A 22775-nucleotide genomic window follows, 5' to 3' on the forward strand; every position below is an offset into this window, starting at 1 on the left:
TTGTTTAAGGCTTCTTGGGGAGGAGTGACCAAAATATGACAGAATTATTCATTTAAGATGGAGAGTGATACAGTTGATCCTGAAAGCAGGATCCAGAATCTAAATACTGGGGTCGGCTAGCCGATTGGCTGGCTTGCGATTGCAGAGTGATGCAAACAGCATGGGTTCAATTCTTCTACAGGCTGCAGTTACCACAAAGGAATTTCTTTCTCTCCCCTCACGTGAGGTGTAGTGATCCTCAGGTTAAACCATGGGCAGCTGTCTCAAATGAGAGAGCAGTCCTGGGGCCTGGTAGGAGGATGGCAACTTTACCTTCACCTTGCTGAATCTAAATAATGTAAACTGCGATAGTTGCGGTGTGATCTGGCGGTGATAAATTGGGGAATATTACTTAAAGGGATGTCAGTGGCAATGGAAAACACTTAAAGCACACATGGAGAAACTACAACAATTGTTTATTTCTGTCTGGAAAATAATAATGATGTTGGAAAGTTGGCCTAATCATCAAGGGAAATTAAGGGCAGTATCAAACCCAAGGAATGGTCATGCAAATTAGCCTAAAAGAGCAGAAGATCTACGGATTGGGAGCAGTTTAGATTTCAGCGAAGGAGGACAAAGGGATTGGGGAACACGCAAACTGTGAAAGTTTCAAGTATATGATGAGAAAAAGATTAGTAAAAGAGAATGTAGAACCCTTACAGTCAGAAACAAGAGAAGTTATGGGGATCAAAGAGATGATAGGCCAATTAAGTACACACTTTTTGGTTCTATGTTCAGCGGAGAACACAAACAATGGCCCAAAATGGTGGGGAGCATCAGATCTAGTGGGAGGGAGGCACTAAAGGAAATCCATATAAGGAGAGAAATGGTCTTTAGGAAAGTGATGAGATTAACAGCTGACAAATCCCCAGGGCTGATTAATATCTATTCCAGAGTATTTAATAGTGATCCTGGAAGTAATAGATATGTTGGTGGCCACCTTTCAAGATTCTTTGACTCTGGAAAGGTTCTGTGGAATTATAGACTGATACACCTGATGTAGACTCAAATATTTTTCTTGTATCAATTATAAAATATGATAGCAGAGCACTTTGAAAACAGCAACAGGATTCAATAAACTTGGCATGGGTTTACAGAAGATAAATCATGCTTAGCCAATCTCTTGCAATTCTTCAAAGATGTGATTTGTAGAGTTGTTAAGGGAGAATCAGTGGATGTGGTTTACTTGGACTGACAGAAGGTTTTCAAAGCGACAAAGGTGAAAATTAAAGTCCGTGGCATTAGAGGTAGTGTACTGGCATGGATAGGGAACTCATTGGCAGGTAGATGGAAAGCAGAATAAAAATAATTCGGCCTTTTTACGAGTGACAGGCAGTTTTGGTTGTCGGGTACTGCAGGGATCAGTGCTTGGACCTCATTTATTCACAATATATAAATTATCTAGATGAAGTAACTAAATATAACATCTCCATGTTTGCAGATGACTCAAGGATGGATAGGAGTGAACTCTAAGGAGGGTGCAGAGGTAGAGTCATTGAGTAATTCAGCATGGAAACAGGCCCTTCAACCCAAACTGCTTCATGCTGACCCATGGCACCCACTCAGCTGGTCCCAATTCCTTGCATTTCATCCATAACCCTCTGAAACCCTTCCCATCCATGTCCTAATCCAAATGTTTCTTTACATGTTGCTATTGTACCTGCCTCAACCACTTTCTCTGGTAACCCATTCCATACACGCACGACTCTCTACATGAAGAAGTTGCCCCTCAGGTCCTTCTTAAATCATTCCCTTTCATCTTAAACCTATGCCCTTTTGTTTGGAATTCCCCACTCCTGGGAAAAGACTATCTGCATACATCCTATCAGTGTCCCTCATGATTTTATATACCTCAATTAGGTCACCCCTCATTCTCCTACATTCCAAGGAATAAAGTCCTATCCTGGCCAACCACTCCCCTGTAACTCAGTCCTACTACTACTGGCAACATACTTGTAAGTCTTGTTTGCACACTTTCCACTTTAACTATGTCTTTCCTCTAACAGGATGACCAAAACTATATACAGTACTCCAAGTGTGGATGTTTAGTGTAATTTGGACAGGTTGAAAGAGTGGGCAAATGCATGGCAGGTGATGTCCAGTGTGGATAAATGTGATTGTATCCTCTTTGGTAGCAAAAACAAGAAAGCAGTCTGTTTTCTGAATGGTAATTAGATTGGAAAGGGGGTGGTGCAGTAGGACTGCCCTTATACACCAATTGCTGATAGTAAGGATACGTATGCAGCAGGTGATGAAAATGGCAATGGTGTGTTAGCATTCATAGTGAAAGGATTTGAGGATAGGGGGCGGGGATGTCATAGAAACGTAAAAATTTGGAGCCGAAATAAGCTATTTGGTCTTTTGAACCTGGCCGTCCTCTTAACATGACCATGGTTGACTATCCAACTCAGTATCCTGTCCCTGCTTTCTCCCCCACATCCTTTAATCCCTCTTAAGCTCTAAGAACCATATCCGACGACTTCTAGGAAATACTCATCAACCACTTTCAGTGACACAGAATTTTACAGACTCACCACCGGCTGGGTGAAGAAATTTTGCTTCCTTCTCAGACTTGAATAGCCTACCTCATATCCTTAGACTGTGCCCTTGCTCTGGACTTGCTAGTCGTTGGGAATATTCTTCCTGTCTAGTCCTGTTAGAAATGTGTGGGTTCCTATGAGCACCCCTTCATTCTCCTAAACCCCAGTGAACGTGGCCCCAAATGATCCAGTATATCTTCATATGTCAATCCTGCCATTCCAGAAATCTGTCTGATAAACCTTTATTGTACTTTCCTCCATAGCCAGAACATCCATCCTCGGGGAAAATAACCAAAACTTCACACTAACACCAGCTATAGTCTCAGCATGGCCAGCATACATTTCTAATGCCCATTTTGCCCTCTTCATAGTTTGGAATGGATTTTCTACTTTGTTTGCTCTAATTTACAGATATTTAAGGAGTTCCCACATTGAGAATTGTGGGGAGGTGAATTTTATGTTAAAAATAGTAAATGTGATTTTAAGGAGTACATTCTCAGGGGAATACGTGCCTACATTATAGTAAATTGCAAACGGGAAGTATTGCATTGTAAAGCAGTATTGCAAATGCAAATAAAATCAGTTTAGTAATAGATGAATATGCTGGTGGATTGTCCAGAATGAATGCAACCTTTCCTGTATAAAGGGAATGCCATAGTACTCTTTAACAGAAATTGTGATCTAGAATAACAGACCCAGAATGAGCTGGCGAGGCTGTGTTTAGAATTTAGTTTAAAGAACAGTTTTTTATGCTTAATCGTGCAAAATACTAGGTCAGAGATGATGGGAACTGCAGATGCTGGAGAATCCAAGGAAACAAAGTGTGGCGCTGGATGAACACGGCAGGCCAAGCAGCATCTGAGGAGCACAAAGCTGATGTTTTGGGCCTAGACCCTTCATCAGGCCATCTGTTTTTGTGTTGTTAATTGAGGGATGAATGTTTCCAAGACTGGGGAAGCAGTAAGCTCTTCAAATAATACAATGGGATCTTTTATCTTCACCAGAGAAGGCAAATATCACCTTCATTTAGTATTTCATCTGAAGTGCAACATTGATCAGCAATACCCTGAAGTGAAATTGAGTATATGCTCAAGGATGGGGGGGAATGTAGATTTTCTGTGTTCTCAGTCTACGTGTGTTCACATGACTCAAACCTAATTGCCACCCCACACCCTTGAAAGACCCTCCCAAAAATCAAAGTTTGAGAATCATGGAGTGGATTTTAAAGAGCTTCTGAGTCAACACAACACTGCAAAAATCTGGCCCAATAACTCAAGCTAACATCCCAACTTTGATTTAGGGCTCACAATTGACATAGAACTTGCAAAAGAATTTTCTTTTGCCACTTTTGGGCAGCATTGTCTCTGAATGTAATGTTTTTTTTGAAGCAATTTTACATATCCTCTGAACAATTCCATCGAGGCTTGTCAAAACATGAGCACAAATTCTGTTTGCTTTGTTTGGGTTGTAATTTGTTCAGCTGTGATTCAGTTAGCTTGTGATATAGACTGTAATTTTCAATTCTTTGTAGTTAGTTTTCATGTGCTTACATGATGCTGTCATTTTAGTTATGATTTGGTGCTCGTACTGTAGTTCGCATGTTGTATAACACCCTTCTGGCTGATGGTAGTGTTGTGCCCTTCTCCATTATCTTTGTTCACAAGGTAGTGTTAGAGTGAGAGAAAGTTACTGACTTAAACATTTTCAGATAACGAATTTGAACAAGGAAACGGATATCATGTTGCTTTTAATTAATATCAACAATCATTAAATTTCTGACAAAAAAGCTTTTGCCTGAGGCTGCTGTGGTCAGCTTATAATTTGAAAGTGGTTATTATGTTTGAACTGGAAATGGAGAAGATTTTATGTTGTAGTGCATTTAAAAAAAGGCAAATATTTGTGGTTTTAATGAAATAGAGTTTGTGAAAATGATTTGTTGTAGAAAGTGTATTCATTGCCCTCTGTGCTGAACTGTGCATTATGAAAATTTATTCTAATATTGCAAGATAGACTACAGAGCATTTTGTGCTATTAACAATTTTGAGAGCTTTGTTGATTTGCTGCAACTATTTTATAATGCGAACAAATTCCGTGACAAAAGCAAGTACAGATTTGGAGCTTTAGCTTTAGGAAAAGTGGTTAAACCTGATGTGCTTTTGTTCATAATGTTTATAGAAATGACAGAGGGGGAAAAAAAAATCCTGAGGTCCTGTCCAGGGTGAAGGTGTCACTTTGAAACAGTGTGGCTTGCGAACAAAGATTTTTGTTCTTTTTGCCTCTCTGATCGTTATATAATTATCAGATCATTTGTGTCCCCAAAGAGTCTTCATCTAAGAAAATTGTTTCTCATTATGTTGCTTAACCTTTCCTTGTAATGTTGCAACAATTGGATATGTTGGAACTAGATCCCATGGTTTTGGGAGAGTTCAAGAATTGTGGAAAGTACACGTTTCTTTGGTTCCTTGATGAATATTGGAAAATGCAGCTAAATCCAACGTAAGGTAAAGATTTAAGCTCACGTATGCTAAATGCAAAAATTCAGTTGAGAACATAAATCTTGTCGAGTCACTGTAGGGAAAGTAGCAGTTCCTCTGTTCACAATTTGCTTGAGAATGCAGGGATGTGTTCACCTCATGCTTTATTAATAACAAATGGAACTGCCCTGTAACAAAAAAAACACTTCTGAAATACTCAGTATAATGGCCAAGGCATTCATAAATTGTCACCTACTGTTGACATTCATTCTTTTTCTGTTGGACTTTGAATATAACTAGTCATGATAGGGACATTTGAATGACATTATAATTTTTGTTTTGAGTTTATTTTTGCTAGGAATAAATATGTGATATTGACTACTTATAGTTATAGGCTTCCCCAACCAGTAGCTCTTAGGTACTTTCAAAAGCCAGTTGTCAATGTAGTGGACAATTAAACAACTCATTGGAGGAGAAGGCTCCATAAATATTTCTATCCACAATAATAGGGGAACCAAGACAATCAGTATGAAAGATGAGCCTGAAATATTTGCAACAGTCTTAAGACAGCACTACCCAAATGGATGATCCATTTCAACCTCCTCCAAGGTCTCGAGTATCACATATGCCAATCTTCTTCAGCCAGTTTGATTCACTCTGTGATATTAAGAAATGGTTGAATACTGGCTACTGCAAAGGCTGAGTTCTGACATGTTTTCAGCAATCGTACTGGAAACCAACGCTGCGGAACTCACTACACTCCTAGCTGAGTTGTTCCAGTTTGGGTAAAACTGTAACATTTACCTGAAAATGTGGGAAAAATAACCACCAAGAATGAAAATCGGAGCAAATTGAACCTGAACAATGACCACAAATCAGTCTACTCTCAATCATCAGTAAAGATGTGGAAGTAGTCATCAGCAGTTCAATCAAACAGCACTTGCTTAGTAGTAACCTGCTCACTGACTCTGAATTTGGGTTCGGTAAATCATGCTGTTGACCATGTCACTGTTTCCATTTTATGTGAGTAAAGTTACTGTTTTTTGTTTAATATTGCCTCATTTTCTTGTCCAGACCCTTTCACTGAATTTTTTTTTGTTCACACCTGGAACTTGGATGTCATTGGCTGGGCCAGCATTTATTGCCCTTCTGTAATTGTGCTTCAGAAGGTGGTGGTGAGCTGCCTTCTTGCACTGTTGCAGTCATTATTGTGTTGTAGGTAGCCCTGCAGTGCCATTAATGGAATACAGCATTTTGACCCGATGACAGTGAATGGAGATATAGTTGCAAGTCAGGATGGTGAGTAGTTTGGAAGGGAGTTTGCATGTGGTGTTTTTCCCGTGTACCTGCTGCTTGTGTTTGTAAGGTTCTGTCAAAGAAACATTAATTTTGTGCAGCGCCCTTGTAGATGGTGGATATGCTTTGGGAAATTAAGAGGTTAGTTAGTCACCATAGGATTCCCAGCCTCTGACCTGTTCTTGTAGCCAGTGTACTTATATGGTCAGTCCCGTTCAGTTGCTGGGAACTGGTAACACCTAGGATGTTATTATCGAGGGATTCAGTGATTGTAACACCGTTTAACGTCAAGGGACCATGGTTAGCCTCTTTCTTATCAGGATGCTCATTGCCTGGCATTCTGTACAGTGAATGTTACTTGCCATTTTTCAGCCCAAGCCTGGATATTGTTCTGGTTGTGTTGCATTTAGACATGGATTGCTTCAGTATCTTAGAAGTCAATAATTATGCTAAAAAATGTTGTGTAATCATTGATGAATATCCCCACTTCCGACCTTCTAATGTTGGGAAGGACCCTTTTGAAGCAGCTCAATATAGTTGGACTTAAGAAACTACTGAGGAACTAGGACTGTTGTGCTGCAGTGGTAGTGTCCCTGGCTCTGAGCCAGAGGCTCAGTTTCCAGTCAGACTTGCTCCAGAAGCCGTCAACAACATAACTGTACAGGTTGACTAGAAAATGTCTAACCTGAGGAACTGAAGAATCACATTGTTTAAATGTAGATTTCAATATATATTCAATTTTAAAAAAAATTGGATGCAAATTGTAGCAATGTGGCTGGAATTTGCTCTATCCTAAATTTGAATTATCTAAGATGCATTTTTTGTGCACATTGAAAGAATCTAAAATAATGTTTGCAGATCGTCAAATTCTCTCGCCTTTATGGGTATCAATGGAAAATCTGTTCTATATTGTAACATGCTACTTTATGAAATCATTTCTAATACTTTTTAAAATTCATTAACGGGGTGAGGGTGTCGTTGACCAGGCAGCATTTATTGCCCATCCCTAATTGTGCAGAGAGCATTAAGAATCCGCATATAGGCCGAACCAAGTAAGGATGGCAGTTTCTTTCCCTAAAGGACATTAGTGAACCAGACGAGTTTTTCCTGACATTCAACAATGGGTTCATGGTCATCATTAGGTTCTTAATTCCAGATTTTTTAAAAATTGCATTCATCATCTGCTGTGATGAGATTTGAACCCATGTCTCCAGAATGTTGTCTGGGTCACTGGATTAACAGTTCAGCGATAATACCACTGGGCCATCATCTCCCCATGCATAATTTAATGATTCACATCTGTTAGGACAAATTAGCAATTACTACAGTCTTTGGTCGAGATTCATCACAATTTTTGTTGATTTGTGGTAAAGTTGTAGTGTTGTGAGCAGCTGCAATTTCAACTGTTCAAATAAAAATCTAAATTTTGTTCACAGTTGGCATCGAACATGAACAAGAAACTGTTGAAAGTGCGGCTGTTTTTCTCTTCAAAACATTTCATGATAAGGACCACGTTGGACATGAAGAAACAAAAGCTGTTAAACAAATGTTTGGGCCATTTCCGCCTTCAGCTGCCACTACTGCCTGTAATGCAGTATATAGAATTGCTTCAAATATTAGTGAGGAAGAATTACAGAAATTAATTTGTGCAAATGAATCTGCAAGACAAAATTCTCATGTACACTTTGGTAAAAATATTAACTTTTCATTTGATTCATTTGTTTTGGAGCCTTCAGAAGAGTTGCCCTTGAACTGGCAGACAAAAAACCAAAAGGACTTTAGTCTGGATTACCATAAATATTTAAACAATCATCAAGGAGATTTTAAAAATGGAGCAATTGATAGTTCAGACCTGAAATCTTCAAACAAAGTGGATGGTTCATTTTTAAGGCAAGAGGTTGATAGCTATATTATTAGAACCTTACAAGACTCATCAGATAGACCAATGACTGACGACTTGTGCGGAACATTGTTTGAGATGCTGGCATCGACTAAAAGTGATGATGAACTTCAAAATGAGGTAAGCCAGCCTAGATGTTGCTAGATTGTAAACTGTGCAGTTGCAATCATTAATTTTTTGTTTACTTCTTCCTAAATCATTTTGGTAGAGCTGCTTACTGTTTTTCCTCCAAAAAAAAGTAGCAAACACAGTTATGACAGCTTAACCTCAGAGTTACTGTGAGAAGAGAAAGCCAGGAGAGTGTGGGAATACATCAGTGTATGGTTGTGTTGGTGTAAATATTCTAAAATGTACACTTAGAAATCACAATGTTACAAGTTAATTTTGAATTGCATGATAGCAGTCTATTCATGTTTCAGTCTTTAAGCTTGTCACTGTCATTTAAGGCCAAAAGTGATATTATGGCTCTTGAAGAATACTGCTACTGCTGGATTTTAATATACTTAGGTAGTTCCACATTCTGAGTAGGGTACAGTTTTGTTTTCAGTTTTCTTTTTCAGAATTACTGTTTTTGGACAGTGGACATCCATAAATTAAATTTAAGTTCTATGGAGTTGCTCATTACTTACCAATACATGATACAGTCAGTAAATGTCCTGTAGCGAAAGCAACTAAGTCATTTGTGTGGTCAGAAGGTTACATAATTGAAATACATGTTTTATGAACAAACAATTCTACATTGTAGCACAAATTGTTAATTCTTTCTTTTGACAGAAATGCAATGAACTTTATATTTGCAAAATACTTTTTTGTTTTAGCTGTTTGAACTTCTTGGACCTGAAGGATTTGAGCTAATTGAGAAGGTTCTGCAGCACAGGAGTTCAATAGTAGAAAAAGCTCTGACCCACAGTTCAGATCACAAGCTCCGAAATCTTCAAGGTAAGGACATTTCTTTTTGGCAAGAAAAAACGTGCTGATCCTGAATTTGAACAAATTTCAGAATTGTAAAAAGCTCTTGTCTAGGAGGGGGTGTTAGTGACAATTGCACGGCAGGATAACTGGCATTTATTTAGTGATTTTATAGTTGAAGAAAAAAATCCCGAAATGCTTTATAGAAGCAAAATCAAATTATGGATGCTGAAGATGTTGAACTTCTGTGACAAGGACAGAAGACAATGAATTTGGTTTTGAAGTTATTAGCTATAAACAATGTGATTCATCCAAGACTTCACATCAGCCTAACAGTCTGACAAAAGACAAAGCATAAAAAGGGTTAGGAGAGATAGTGGTATAAAAGTAAATCAGTGCAGATGTCCAATTGTATTTAAGACAGTATATGATGGCAAGGAGCAACATGTAGACAAGAAAGGAGAAAGGATTGGGACAGACGTCTAAGTCTTAGAAATATCTGTATGCAGGTGAGGGTAAGAAATCCATTGCTGGAGATACTCTAATTGAATAGCTAAAAATAGAATTGAACATGGTTTGGAAGAAGGTGATGGATTATTTCCAAGGCTGGAGAAGTGTTGCAGAGAGATAATATTCAAGACATGCAGTCATGCAGTTACATCCAATTTATAATTTTAGTTTGGATATAACAGCAACAATAACTTAGTGTTTTAAAGTGATCCATAATTACAGGAATGATGCATTTGAGAGATACCAATGAGTTTGGAGAGGAAAGGAACAGTGAATTTCCAAGGGCAGTGATTTAGGATATATTTTTAGAAGAATGGTAATAGTTGCCTTGGAAAGAAACTGTATCCAAAGAAGAGAACAATTTTCAACGTCAGAATTTGGTTTATGTGCAATCCAAGAAGAAAAGTTTTTAGATTAACAAGTGATAAAAGCTTCATGATTCTGCCATTCTTGAAAATTCTTGTTTGTAAATTAATGCCACTATGCCCATAAAATGACATAAAATTGATGTTTTGCTAGCTTGTTTTAGAATATCTGTTTTAATTTTGTAACTATCATAATTTAAAAATTTTCCGCTCTGCCATGTAATTTACATTGGTATGCAAAAATTTTTCAAATCTTTTTTAATGGTATTTCCACATACTAAGCAGAGTTCTCATGAATTTTCATTGCATGCTCTCTAAAACATCAATATCCTCCCTGTGAATGTAGCCCAATAATGCATGCTGAATGTTGTAAGTGTAATTTCCCTTAACTGAATATTACAAAAAACAAGTGTTGTATTCGATAATGGAAAAGTTTTTTTTAAAAACCCTCATGTTATAGGAGCGCTGTTGGCAAGTCCAGTATTTGTTGCTTACCCAAAGTTGTCTTTGACAATGTGGTAGTTGTGCTGTCTTCTTGAGCCACCACAACCCATATTGGGAATGCTCACAGGTATTCAGTTGGGAATTCTGGGATTTTAACATAGCGAGAGTGAAGGAACAATGATACAGTTCCATGGCAGGATAGTGTGTGTGGTTTGGAGAGCAACAAGCAAAATGTTGATGTTTCTGTATATCGACTGCCCTTGATTTTCTGAGTAGCAGAGGTTACTGATTTGTTGAAGGAGGCTTCAATGATACATTTGGCTGTCACTGAGTGTTGATGGAGAAAGCAAATGTTTAAGGTGATTGATTCAATGCTGATCAAGTGAGCTGCTTTGCTCTGGATGATGGTACAGCGAAGGTTTACCAGGCTGATTCTGGGGATGGCGGATCTAACGTATGAGGAGAGATTGACTAGATTGTGATTGTTTTTGCTGGAGTTCAGTCGAGTGAGCAGGGATTTCAGAGACTTATGAAATTATAACAGGAGCAGACAGAACTAGGGGTCACAATCTGAAGATTAGGGATAGATGATTTAGGATGGAGATGAGGAGACATTTCTTCACACAGAGTGGTGAGCCTGTGGAATTCATTACCGCAGGAAGTAGTTGATATCAAAACATTAATCCTATTCATCCCAAGTGCTATATCTAGTTGTCTCTTGAATACATTCAAAGGTCATGGAGAGAAAGCAAGATTATGCTATTGAGTTGGATGATCAGCCATGATTATGAAGAATGGTGGAGCAAGATCGAAGGGCCAAATGGCCGCCTCCTTGCTCCTATCTTCTGTTTCTATGTTTGAGTATTAGTGAAGCTGTACTTTTCTATGCAAGTGGAGAGTATTCCTTCACACCCTTGATGTCTGCTGTGTACATGCTGGATAGGCTTTGAGGAGTTAGATGAGTTACTGCAGGATTTCCAACCACTAGCCAAAATTTGTGGGGGTGACCGTCCGAAGTTTTCAGTTATTGTTAGGGAATTTATTGATGGTATTGCTGTTGAATGTCAAGGGAAGGTATTTGGATGCTCTCTTGTTGGTCACTGACATTGTCTGGCAGTTTGGCTTGAATGTTATTCGCCACTTATCAGCTCAAACCTGTGTGTGATCAGGTATTGCTGCTTGTAGGCATAGACTACTTCATTGAACAAGGAGAAGCAAACTTTAGTAATACTTTGTAGCTATGAGTGAAAATCACACTTGTGGCTATTTCCTGGAGGGATGATCGTTGATGAAACAGCTTCAGACAGTTGGGCTTGGGGCACTTTCCTGAAGAACTTTTGCAGTGATGTTTTGGGGCTGGAATGCCTGTCCTGGAACAACCACAACCATCTTACAGCCTGCAAGCTATGACTCCAACCACTTTGGAACCCCCTTCCCTATTTCCATAGGCTTCAGTTATTCTAGATTCCATAGATGGCACGCTTGTTTAAATGCTGTCATGATGTCAATTTATGACCTGCTTTTTGTGGACAGAACATATCTGGATGATCTTTCATGTTATTAGGTACAAATCAATATTGTAGCTTTATTGGAGAAGCCAGCCTAGAGGCATAGCTAGTTCTGGAACATTAAACTCCAGCACTAGCCAAGTCTTGTCAGGGAATGCCTCAGTTATTTCATCATCTACCACCATTCAGCAGCATTGCAGAGCTTTGAACTACCTAGTGGATAGGCTTTATGAAATAAAGAGATGAATTCGCAGCTGAAGAATTCCCAACCTTTTGGCTGGCTGTAGTGGCCGTAATATTTAAAGTACAACTACAATTCTGGTATCAACCCAACAATGTGGAAAATTATCCAGGTATATCCTGTACAAAAAGGCAGGGCAAATCCAAATCGGCTAAATACCGCCCCAACAGTCCTACCCTTGATCATCAGATTAGTGATGGAAGGTGTCATGGACAGTGCAGTCAAGCAGCATTTGCCAAGCAATAATTTGCTCACTGATGCTCAGTTCAGGACCCACAAAGGCCATTTAGTTCCTGACATTGTTACAGCCTTGGTTCATACATGGACATAAGAGCTGAATTCTGGAGGTGAGGTGAGAGTGACAGGCCATGGTATCAAAGCCTGATTTGATCAAGTGCAGTGTCAAGAAACTCTTGTAAAACTAGAATCACTGGCAGTCAGGGGAAAGCTCTCCAATGGTTGCAGTCATTGCTGGGACAGGAAGATGGATTGGTACTGACGGGATTTGATAACTTTTTCCTTTGTTTAGGCCTAGTGGTATTGCCCTCTTGTCACTCTCCTGAGCCTGTACTTGATTGTGCAGAGAATTATGCGAAATGTGCAACCTGGAAACTTAGGCAGGAAATTGACCAGTTCTTAAACTTGGAACTGACTTTCTGCTGCAAACATGCGTCATTGAATGCATTGCCTCAGCACAACTTAATATAAATATGTGTTTTGAAGCCACATTAGCTTCTAATTGTCATTAAGCCTGTCAGAAAAATAATTTCAATAAAATGCATTGCTTCACTGTGTCACTTTTTTATATGCAGCAATTCTACCAGTATATGGAGAAAAATTCCTGACCTGTTACTTCCCTCACTCTGTCTCTCTGTTTTGCTCTGCTCTCTTACCATCGCCTTAAGGCCCTGTCATTTTGACCAAATCTTAGACCTAACATTTTTGCATGTGACTAATTTCTGTTTGATAATGCTTATGTGTTTTGTTTTGTCAAAAATGCTGTCAATGTGCAAGTTTTATTGAGAATAAGTTAAAGCTGATTTAACTCTACCAATGCTTCAAAAAAAAGGCTTGGGAGGAAATACACAACCCATCTATGGCTGTCAAGTCACTGTTCGTTCTGAGCAAGAAAGGCAACTGTTAAAACAGTATCGTAGAGAAGAAAAACGTCAAGCCAAGCGAGAGAAAAAAGATGAGGGGGAAATTTCAGGCGATGGTCTGCAAAACTTTGATCCAAAAGTGTTACGTTTACAAAGGTAAGGTAGATTCAAAATTCTATATTTGCAACTCGTTTGAGATTTGTTTACTGTTAAAATTGTAACGAAAAGGAATTTACTTGAAATTATGCAAAATTTCAGTTGACAAAGGGAATCTAAAACATGAATTTAACTTTTGCATTCAACAATGCCTGAAAATGCAAACGGATCTAGAAAGTGTTTGGAAAACTTGGCAGCTGGGAATGTATTGTTACAGGAAGAGGATGTGTTACTTAGTCTGTAAAGCGTTGAGAATAGGTGAGGTCTGCTCGACGGCTCTGCCAAACACCGCTAGATCTGAACAACCACCTCTTTCCAAGCAACACCAGGCTTGTTAGATTAAGAAACCATTCTCCTGTGAGCTGACTTCCCTTTCCACAGTGAAATGCTAGACAGTTTATCAGTCCCCTCAATCTTGTAGACAGATTAGATTAAATTCCCTACAGGTATGGAAACAGGCTGTTCGGTCCAACAAGTCTACACCGCCCCTTGAGACAGCATCCTAAATTACCTGTTTAGTGGTCCCTTATACCAGCATCCTCTGATTTCAGGACCTGGCCCTTTGTTTCACAACTTTGTTCTGTGTTGTTTCTCGTATCCCTTTGTAGTTCCCAGATTCCCGAGATGCCTCTGCCTTCTGCTGATAAGTTGCAATTCTGGTATGCAAATCACAAGAAAAAATGCTAGGTTTATTATTCAAGTACCAAGGTCCCTGTACCCACTATCATTTTCTTGCAATGTTTGTCTCACATCAAGCAAATTCCATCGTAACAGTTAACTTCAGTTAAAATGGTAAGATTGTGCATTACTTTGAATGTCTATATTAATAGTGTGCAGTGAACAACTGGAACTAAATTAATTATCTTAAAGAGTAGGCCTTTACTTACTAAGGTGCCATCATTGGATGAATATTGTCTGTTTAATTATGGTAACAAGGTGGAGAGCTGGATGAACACAGCAGGCCAAGCAGCATCAGAGGAGCAGGAAAGCTGACATTTCGGGCCTAGACTCTAGGCCCGAAATGTCAGCTTTCCTCTCCTCTGATGCTGCTTGACCTGCTGTGCTCATCCAGCTCTACACCTTGTTATCTCATTCTCCAGCATCTGCAGTTCCTACCATCTCTGTTTGACTATGGTGTCCCTTCTTTATCTTAAGTCACTTATTTTGAGGATGTTCTAGAATCTAATTTCCCCTTTTTAATACAAGTCTTTCCACCTCACTGTCTCGTCAATCAAACAATGTGATGTGATTCCTTTCCCTCGAGTTTTGAGGTTGAAAGCAAAACTGTTCAGAGCTGGCAAACAGTATTTCCCATGCTATTGCTGATGAGTTGAGACTTCCTTTGGCAGAAATCACTGCAGTAGAAAAGGTCAACAAAAACACTTTTTTTTGAGCAAAATACAATTATGGAAAAAAGTCCGCAAGGATTGGTTGATAACTTTATATAAAGCAGCTATGTTTTAACTGGCTCCTTATGAATTGGCACTCTTGATTAAACCGGCTGAAATAATTTACCTCAAATACTGGAAGCTTACTGTGTTATCACAATCTCGGCAATGTCTAATTAGTCAGTTGAGCGGATAACTCAAGGTAAAGGTGAATTATTATTAAGTGATTTATCTTGGAAATCACTCGGTACACTCCTGGTCCCATAGGCACTAGTCAATGAAAAATGTGTTGTATTAATAATTGTGCTTCATCATGGGATCTATGAATGGCTACGGGTAAACCGTTTGAACCATTGGCATACACTCTACTAAATAAACCTTTTAACCCACTTCTAAACTGCCTGTATACACAGATGCAAACAAGACTCAAAAAAAAAGGTGTTATGTGGGAATGCAGTTCACTAGTCCCTATGTACAGAGTTTACAAGCCTCTTACTACAGCTCAACTCTAACTAGACTTCCTCTAGTTCGTGAACAAGCATTCACAATAAGTATCAGATAATTTGCATTATAAATAGTGCTGCAATCCTGCAACTTGCTTTCTAAAAATATGTTCATTTCCCATTTCTGCCCACAATTAAAAATGCAAAAAGAAACACCCTCCACAGAAGATAATAATAAAATGTGAGGCTGGATGAACACAGCAGGCCAAGCAGCATCTCAGGAGCACAAAAGCTGACGTTTCGGGCCTAGACCCTTCATCGGAGAGGGGGATGGGGAGAGGGAACTGGAATAAATAGGGAGAGAGGGGGAGGTGGACCGAAGATGGAGAGAAAAGAAGATAGGTGGAGAGAGTATAGGTGGGGAGGTAGGGAGGGGATAGGTCAGTCCAGGGAAGACGGACAGGTCAAGGAGGTGGGATGAGGTTAGTAGGTAGATGGGGGTGCGGCTTGGGGTGGGAGGAAGGGATGGGTGAGAGGAAGAACTGGTTAGAGAGGCAGAGACAGGTTGGACTGGTTTTGGGATGCAGTGGGTGGGGGGGGAAGAGCTGGGCTGGTTGTGTGGTGCAGTGGGGGGAGGGGATGAACTGGGCTGGTTTAGGGATGCAGTTGGGGAAGGGGAGATTTTGAAACTGGTGAAGTCCACATTGATACCATTAGGCTGCAGGGTTCCCAGGCGGAATATGAGTTGCTGTTCCTGCAACCTTCGGGTGGCATCATTGTGGCAGTGCAGGAGGCCCATGACAGACATGTCATCTAGAGAATGGGAGGGGGAGTGGAAATGGTTTGCAACTGGGAGGTGCAGTTGTTTGTTGCGAACTGAGCGGAGGTGTTCTGCAAAGCGGTCTCCAAGCCTCCGCTTGGTTTCCCCAATGTAGAGGAAGCCACACCGGGTACAGTGGATGCAGTATACCACATTGGCAGATGTGCAGGTGAACCTCTGCTTAATGTGGAATGTCATCTTGGGGCCTGGGATAGGGTTGAGGGAGGAGGTGTGGGGGCAAGTGTAGCATTTCCTGCGGTTGCAGGGGAAGGTGCCGGGTGTGGTGGGGTTGGAGGGCAGTGTGGAGCGAACAAGGGAGTCACAGAGAGAGTGGTCTCTCCGGAAAGCAGACAGGGGTGGGGATGGAAAAATGTCTTGGGTGGTGGGGTCCTCCTGCAGTGCCACAATGATGCCACCCGAAGGTTGCAGGAACAGCAACTCCTATTCCGCCTGGGAACCCTGCAGCCTAATGGTATCAATGGTGCCCCATTCATTATACTGTCATTTGAACTACACTTTACTTCTTAGAGAAGATTTTTCTTTGAGTGCTTCTAAAGAAACTGAAGTTTCATTAAATTTCAAGAAACATATGCAGCTGCAATTTTAAAATTACATTTTCAGTTTTGTGTTTTATAGGGAGCATGCTCTTCAGAATGCACAGACAGCACCAATTCTGACAAGACAGCCTGATTATGAACGCATCCAATATCCACATGTTTATGATTCAAAAATTGAAGTAAAACAGTCCCCAGCTTTTATTGCTGGTGCAAAGGTATGATTTTTGTTTGCTTTCTCCATTCAAGCTGTATTTATTAAATTTCAAGAATAAAGAAAAAGGTCAGAACACAGATGTAGTGATTTGGAACCAAGCTAATGTTTCAGATTGATGAGCTTTCATTAGAAAGAAGGAAAATGTAATAGGTTTTAAGCAAATTAAAAATGGAAGGGTTGAAATATATCTGTGAAGATCATATTTGGGTGCACATTAATTTTAAATTCACAATTTATGCTAAGAATGGCTCTGTGGGAAGTGAAGTTGTTTTCTGCATCTTGGAGTATGAATGTGAAATGTTAACAAGGCAGTTGTACTTGTCATTAGATCTTTGTGAGATTCTCCATGCACATAAAAATGGTTACCAGAAATGTGACCTTAAGAGTTGATTATTGAATAAATAATTGCTAATGAACATGAAGTAGATCTGTTGACCAATTTATGCAATTGTCTGCTGACTGCAAGTAATCTTAATATCTGTACATTTATGAAACCTTAACCTATTCATATGCTAAACTGTGAACTTTAATGTTGTACAGATATTTCTTTCAGAAGATGTTGAGCGAGAGAACAACAAAGTCTATGAACAAGTAGTCATTCCTGCAACACAACCTATGCCAATTGGTATTCAGGAGAAACCAGTTGATATCAAAAACTTGGATGAGGTAAATAAATTAATACTCCAGGTAAATTGATCAGAAAATTGTTCATAATAAGTTATAATCTGCATGTGGCCAGTGCAAAGATGGAATTGATTTTGGAGTTAGTTATAACATAGTTGATGTAACTTTTACATTTCAGTTCGTATTTCACGGTGCCTTATTGATACCGCAGCAGCATTTTTCCTTCAGTTAGCCATTTACTGTGTTTTCTTGATGATGGTTTTATTCTTAGTTATTTTTGTCTGTTGGAGTAGTGAGAGAACTTTAGTTTGTTCCATGGTGGTTGCCAACTTCATTTCAATCAATAAGCTTTTTAACTTGGATGGACATTTTTAAGCCACGTATTCAGATGTGTTACGACAAACCTGTGGAACAGGTTGAAGCCTGGCCTTCTGACTCAGAGGCAGGGATGCTGCTGCTCTGCCATAAGAGCACCTCATGATTTGTTTGTATATAGTAGAAGAAATCACAGTTGACCTGTTGTTTGGGAATGATCTAACACAATTAGATGGCCCATCATAATGACACAAAACCAACCTTAATGTCACATACTTTCCATAAACCTGCTCCTATTCTGTCCACAAACATGTATTTGTGATTTGCTGTATTCTGGATCCTTGAGACAGCCTGGATTAGAAAGGGTGGACAGGCTTGCTGGTGAGCCAGCTCTATTCCTCATTTTTGTAACCCACTGAAAAATGAAATATTTGATTTTTGCCAGGGTTTTCTATGGGGAACTTACAGCTGAGCCATTTAAATCCGTGAAGTGGTCTTTGATTTTTGTCATGACTGGTACATGTACTGAAAGCCATTCACTAGAAAAAGTGTGTGAAATATTTTATATTTTAAAGAGACAATATTTACTTCAGTTCTGATTTGAATAACTTTTTAAGCAGGAATGGCTTGATAATGTACTTCGGAGAACTGAATGCTTCTGATGTCAGCGTCAACAGATATCTAACTAGATTAACTTGTGTATTCTTGCAAGTTTGCATATGCAGTGTTACACAAACTGCTGTCACTACATCATTAAAGCTGGTACTGAGGTACCAAGGTTGATGGGGTTCAAAAGCTACAAAATTTGCTTTTGGCTGAGTTTTTATTTCATTTTTAATGTAGAAATGTTTTTATCAAAACGTTGCAGTTATGTTGTTGAGTATTTCCAGCATTTTATTTTTTGCACTTCTGCTAAGTGTGCAATTGGTCAGGCTGCTTTGCATTTTGAAATTTATTTAAGATTTTGCATCAATTAAATAATTGTGTGATGGGATTTATTCTTTGGATTGTATATGTTTTGCACTTCAGTGGACACGGTTGATAGCTGATTTTATGACTTAACAGAAAAATCGAGAAAACTTCAGTTCTCTTAACATTTTTGTTTTGATGCCCCTTCCGTGATCTGAGTTAATTTTTAATAAGGTTGTAAACTAATATGTTGAGCTTGTATGATAGCTTAGTTCATCTCTACTTTAGATTGTTATGGGAGTCATGGCCACCTGTTTGAATCGGTGAGGGGAGCTTTTTTAAATTTTTCACTAATTGTTGTTCTGTTTCAGTGAATTGGCAAGTTTGTACCCAAGTAAAGATCAGCTAACTCGCTTGACTGGTCAGCCGGTTTGTGATAGTGATCCCAATTGTGTGGGTCCAATTCCTGCACTGACTCAGACTATCATAAAGAACTGTATTTCTCAACTTGGCTCCTCACCTGAGGTATGGCGACTGTCAGGTGTAGCTACTGCCAGTCACCTCTCTGTAATGAGAGGACAGCAATATGGTTCAATAGGACTTTGGCAACATTACCTTTTACTCAAATGCAATTGTACAGAATGCCCACTTCACAAAATACGTTTTGAAGTATTAACCCCAGTGTAGAAGATATGCCCACATGTAACTAATTTATCTCCTTGTATAAAAGACTTGGTCTTTACTGCAATCTCTCAAATTATTTAGGTAATTTTCATCTTTGGCAGAAGTATAAATCTGGCAGTATTAGATGATCCATCTCTTTGCATTCTGCCAGGATTTGTTTTTCCATAGATGCCAAGGGAAAGAGAAATTAGATGAGGTGCACTTGGGTGACCAATCCAGTCTCCAAGTATTTTATGACCTTGTGAAAGTTGTAAGTTAACCTGTCAGGGTGAATAGAACTAATCAAATTTTGAAGTGTAAATACTCCAATGAGAGGTATTTCTTAGTTCCTACAAGCTTTCACTATTGAAGTTCAGCCTTTCACTTTAGGAGAAACCTATACAGGGACTCAGAATTTTTTTTAAAAGGACTTCTTGGTGTTATTTCTTGGTCCTTAAAGCAGACCTTAAAATGTTGGCATGTGAATGTAATTACTTTATTCAAAACTGGCAGGTAGTTATAGGCTAGTTAGTTAAATTTTTGTCACAGGGAAGATAATAGAAGTTGTTATTAGATGATGTGGCAGTGCATGTAGATGAGTTCAAGGTGTTCAGGCAAGAGCATAATTTTGTGACGTGGAAATCATTTTTAAACAGTTGATGTGCAATCAATTTTCATAAGGTATTTCAAAGTGTTACAAAGATTATTGTGGAAAATAAAAGGTCAAGGAGTAATGACTTAGCATGGATAAAAGGTTGGCTAGCCAGCAAGAAACAATAAACCTAAATGCATCATTTTCTGGTAGCCAAGGCATAATGAGTGGTGTTGTCAGGCACTTAAGCTCTGGGATTTCTTTCTTTATATGAAAGTTTTGAGAATGTGTTTTGGTATCAGGTCGCTTGGCAAGTCTCCTGTGAATTACCTTGGAACGTTTTCTATAAATAGACATTTTTGTTTGTATTTAAACATAACAGAAATTCAGTGCTTTAACATGGAATCAAGTTGGATATTGTTGTGTTTCAGGAGGCTTAGTGCGAGTGAGAAAACGAGTTAAGGATATGAATAGGCTTCTGGGATGTCAATATCATTGCCAAGAGCAGCACTTGTTGCCCATCACTACTTGGGAAAAAAACTGGTGGTCAGTGTCTTCTTGAACCACTGTTAGGACTGGAAAGATGCCTGTGTCCAAAGTGTGACATAATTTCTAAGGCATCAAAACTGAAAAGAGTTGGTTGAGTAAGAGATCTTAACGTTAAAATAGGGCTGATACTTTTTTGGGATTGAGTATCCATAAGGGATATTACTGTTATGAAGGTGTAATGAAGAATTGCCAGTTAAGTGGGTTGCTTTGTCCTGAATGGTGTCATGAATGTGGAACTGTATCTATCCAGGCAAGTGAAACTTATTCCACCACTTCTATCACCCCTGACATGACTACACGATGGTTTGAAGAGTCAGTTGTGAATCATTTACCACAAAATGTTAAGAAAGAGGCTTGACAAATTGTTACTTTTGTAGATGCCACAACTGCCCCTGTGCAGCGATGGAGGAGAGAGTAGATTTTTAGCATTCTGAATATAGCTGGCATGACCACAAACTTAACTGGATGAGCCCTATAAGTACTGTGGCCACAAGAGTAGAGTGTGTTTCTGGATGATGCACTGTGAAGCGTATTATCCTATTGATTGGTAGTGCATGATACGTAAATTACTTGTCACTTCTCACTTTCAGCTCTCTACTGACAACTAGTGTAAATTTTTCAAAAAGAGACTTTAGTGCATAAGCTTCTTGCACCAGTATAAAGCCTCTTCATCAGAAAACCCTATCTAGTGTCTCTCCATGCTGACATAAATAAACTGGTAACATAGCAGATCCAAGCTATATTACAAGGGACCTGGATGAGATCTGGCCTTGTGTCATTTCATTGGATACCCACCTGAAGATTGGCGGCCGTTTCAATGGGCGCTTGGAGTTCAAAGTAATCTCCACAAAGCTGCACGGCTAACAGATGTGTACCTGGTTTATCACCCTCAACATGAACATGCCAAATTTTGGATCACATACAAGACAAGTAAGAACAGTGTGTGCTGGTTTATTAGGCCAGCTTTTCATGCTGATGACATGCAAGCTATAATCAACAAAGAACTTGCAAGGGTCAGTGTGGCCATTGCTGTGCCGAACAAAACTAGGCATACTCAGTGATTCCCTCAAGGAGCAACACTAATTCAAAATGGGAAGTGTTGGGGAGAGATGTCAAAGGGCAGTCTGGGTGCATTGATGGAACATTGTAATGGAAGGCAGTGTTCATTGTCGGAAAATGGTGAACTCTGTGTTGAGTCCAGAAAGCTGTAGGGTGTCTAAGACGAAATGAGGTGCTGTTCCTCCAGCTTGGGTTGGACATATCTGATGGGTTAATTAAGGTTTCTATTTGAGGTCCTGTGTCAATGTGAGTGCTTCAATAGTTATTAGCAGATGGTGGTCTTTGAGAAGGACCTTTTTTACCCTGTGGCCATCAGCTGGTTCAGTAAGTGCTAATACAGAAAGTCACTTGAGCTCTGCTGGTCTTGACCAGGGTTTGTTAGTGACTGACTTACATCAAGGAGATCTTGTGACACTCTGGGCCAGAAGTTCCAGATTGAAATCCCACTCCAGCAGCTGATGGCCAAGGACGGTGTGTTCATTAACCGGCCAAACCTATAAATCCTTCTAACATACACCAATGAGTGGGTGGTAAGTGTGGTATAGATTGCTGGTCAGTCATATGATGGAAAGAACACTTGAGCCTCCACCGTCACTATTCAGAGCTCCGGGCTACAATTTGTGTGCATTTAGCCACATCAACCTGGATTTACTTTGTGAACTAAAATGCTGCATCTTATCTTTTATGACCTTTAGTTTTGGTCTCTGCTGGAAACATTTTCTTCACACCTATCATTAGCCCTTTCACTACTTTAAGGATATCCAACAGGTCTGTTCTCCATTTTCTCTTTTCAAGACCTCTACTCATTTGAGTTGCAGGTACAACAAGATTGAATATCAGCATGGGTACAGTGAATGCTAATGTACATTGATCTAACTGTGGTTAAATAGATCTGTTGAAATTTTTGATATGCCATGTGACATAAGTGTGGGGTGATGACGGGAGTGAAGTTGGTCTTTCAAAATTGTGAATTGGACTCCAGTTAGGAGGTACAGCCATTTGGCCACGAAGGACCTGACAGAAGTTTACAAAATAATGAGGCATACATAGAGTTGATGGTGGTTGTCTGTTCCCTAAAATGGGATATTTCAAGACTGGGGCACTTTTTTAAGGTGAGAGGAGAGAGATTTAAAAAAAAGACATAAGAAGCAAATTTTCTA

General features: G+C 39.4%; 1 protein-coding gene across 1 annotated transcript in view; it reads left to right on the forward strand.

Annotated features, from left to right (window-relative positions):
- The window catches only part of ascc3 (activating signal cointegrator 1 complex subunit 3), a 507536-nt gene that overhangs the window by 38187 nt on the left and 446574 nt on the right, over positions 1-22775 (forward strand). The window contains exons 5-9 of the mRNA XM_059645261.1: positions 7786-8369; positions 9068-9188; positions 13296-13482; positions 16770-16905; positions 17445-17570. Of these exons, the coding sequence (XP_059501244.1) occupies positions 7786-8369; positions 9068-9188; positions 13296-13482; positions 16770-16905; positions 17445-17570 (1154 nt within the window). The remainder of the gene's footprint in view (positions 1-7785; positions 8370-9067; positions 9189-13295; positions 13483-16769; positions 16906-17444; positions 17571-22775) is intronic.

Source organism: Stegostoma tigrinum, chromosome 4, assembly GCF_030684315.1.
Source record: "Stegostoma tigrinum isolate sSteTig4 chromosome 4, sSteTig4.hap1, whole genome shotgun sequence".
Lineage (NCBI taxonomy): Eukaryota > Metazoa > Chordata > Chondrichthyes > Orectolobiformes > Stegostomatidae > Stegostoma > Stegostoma tigrinum.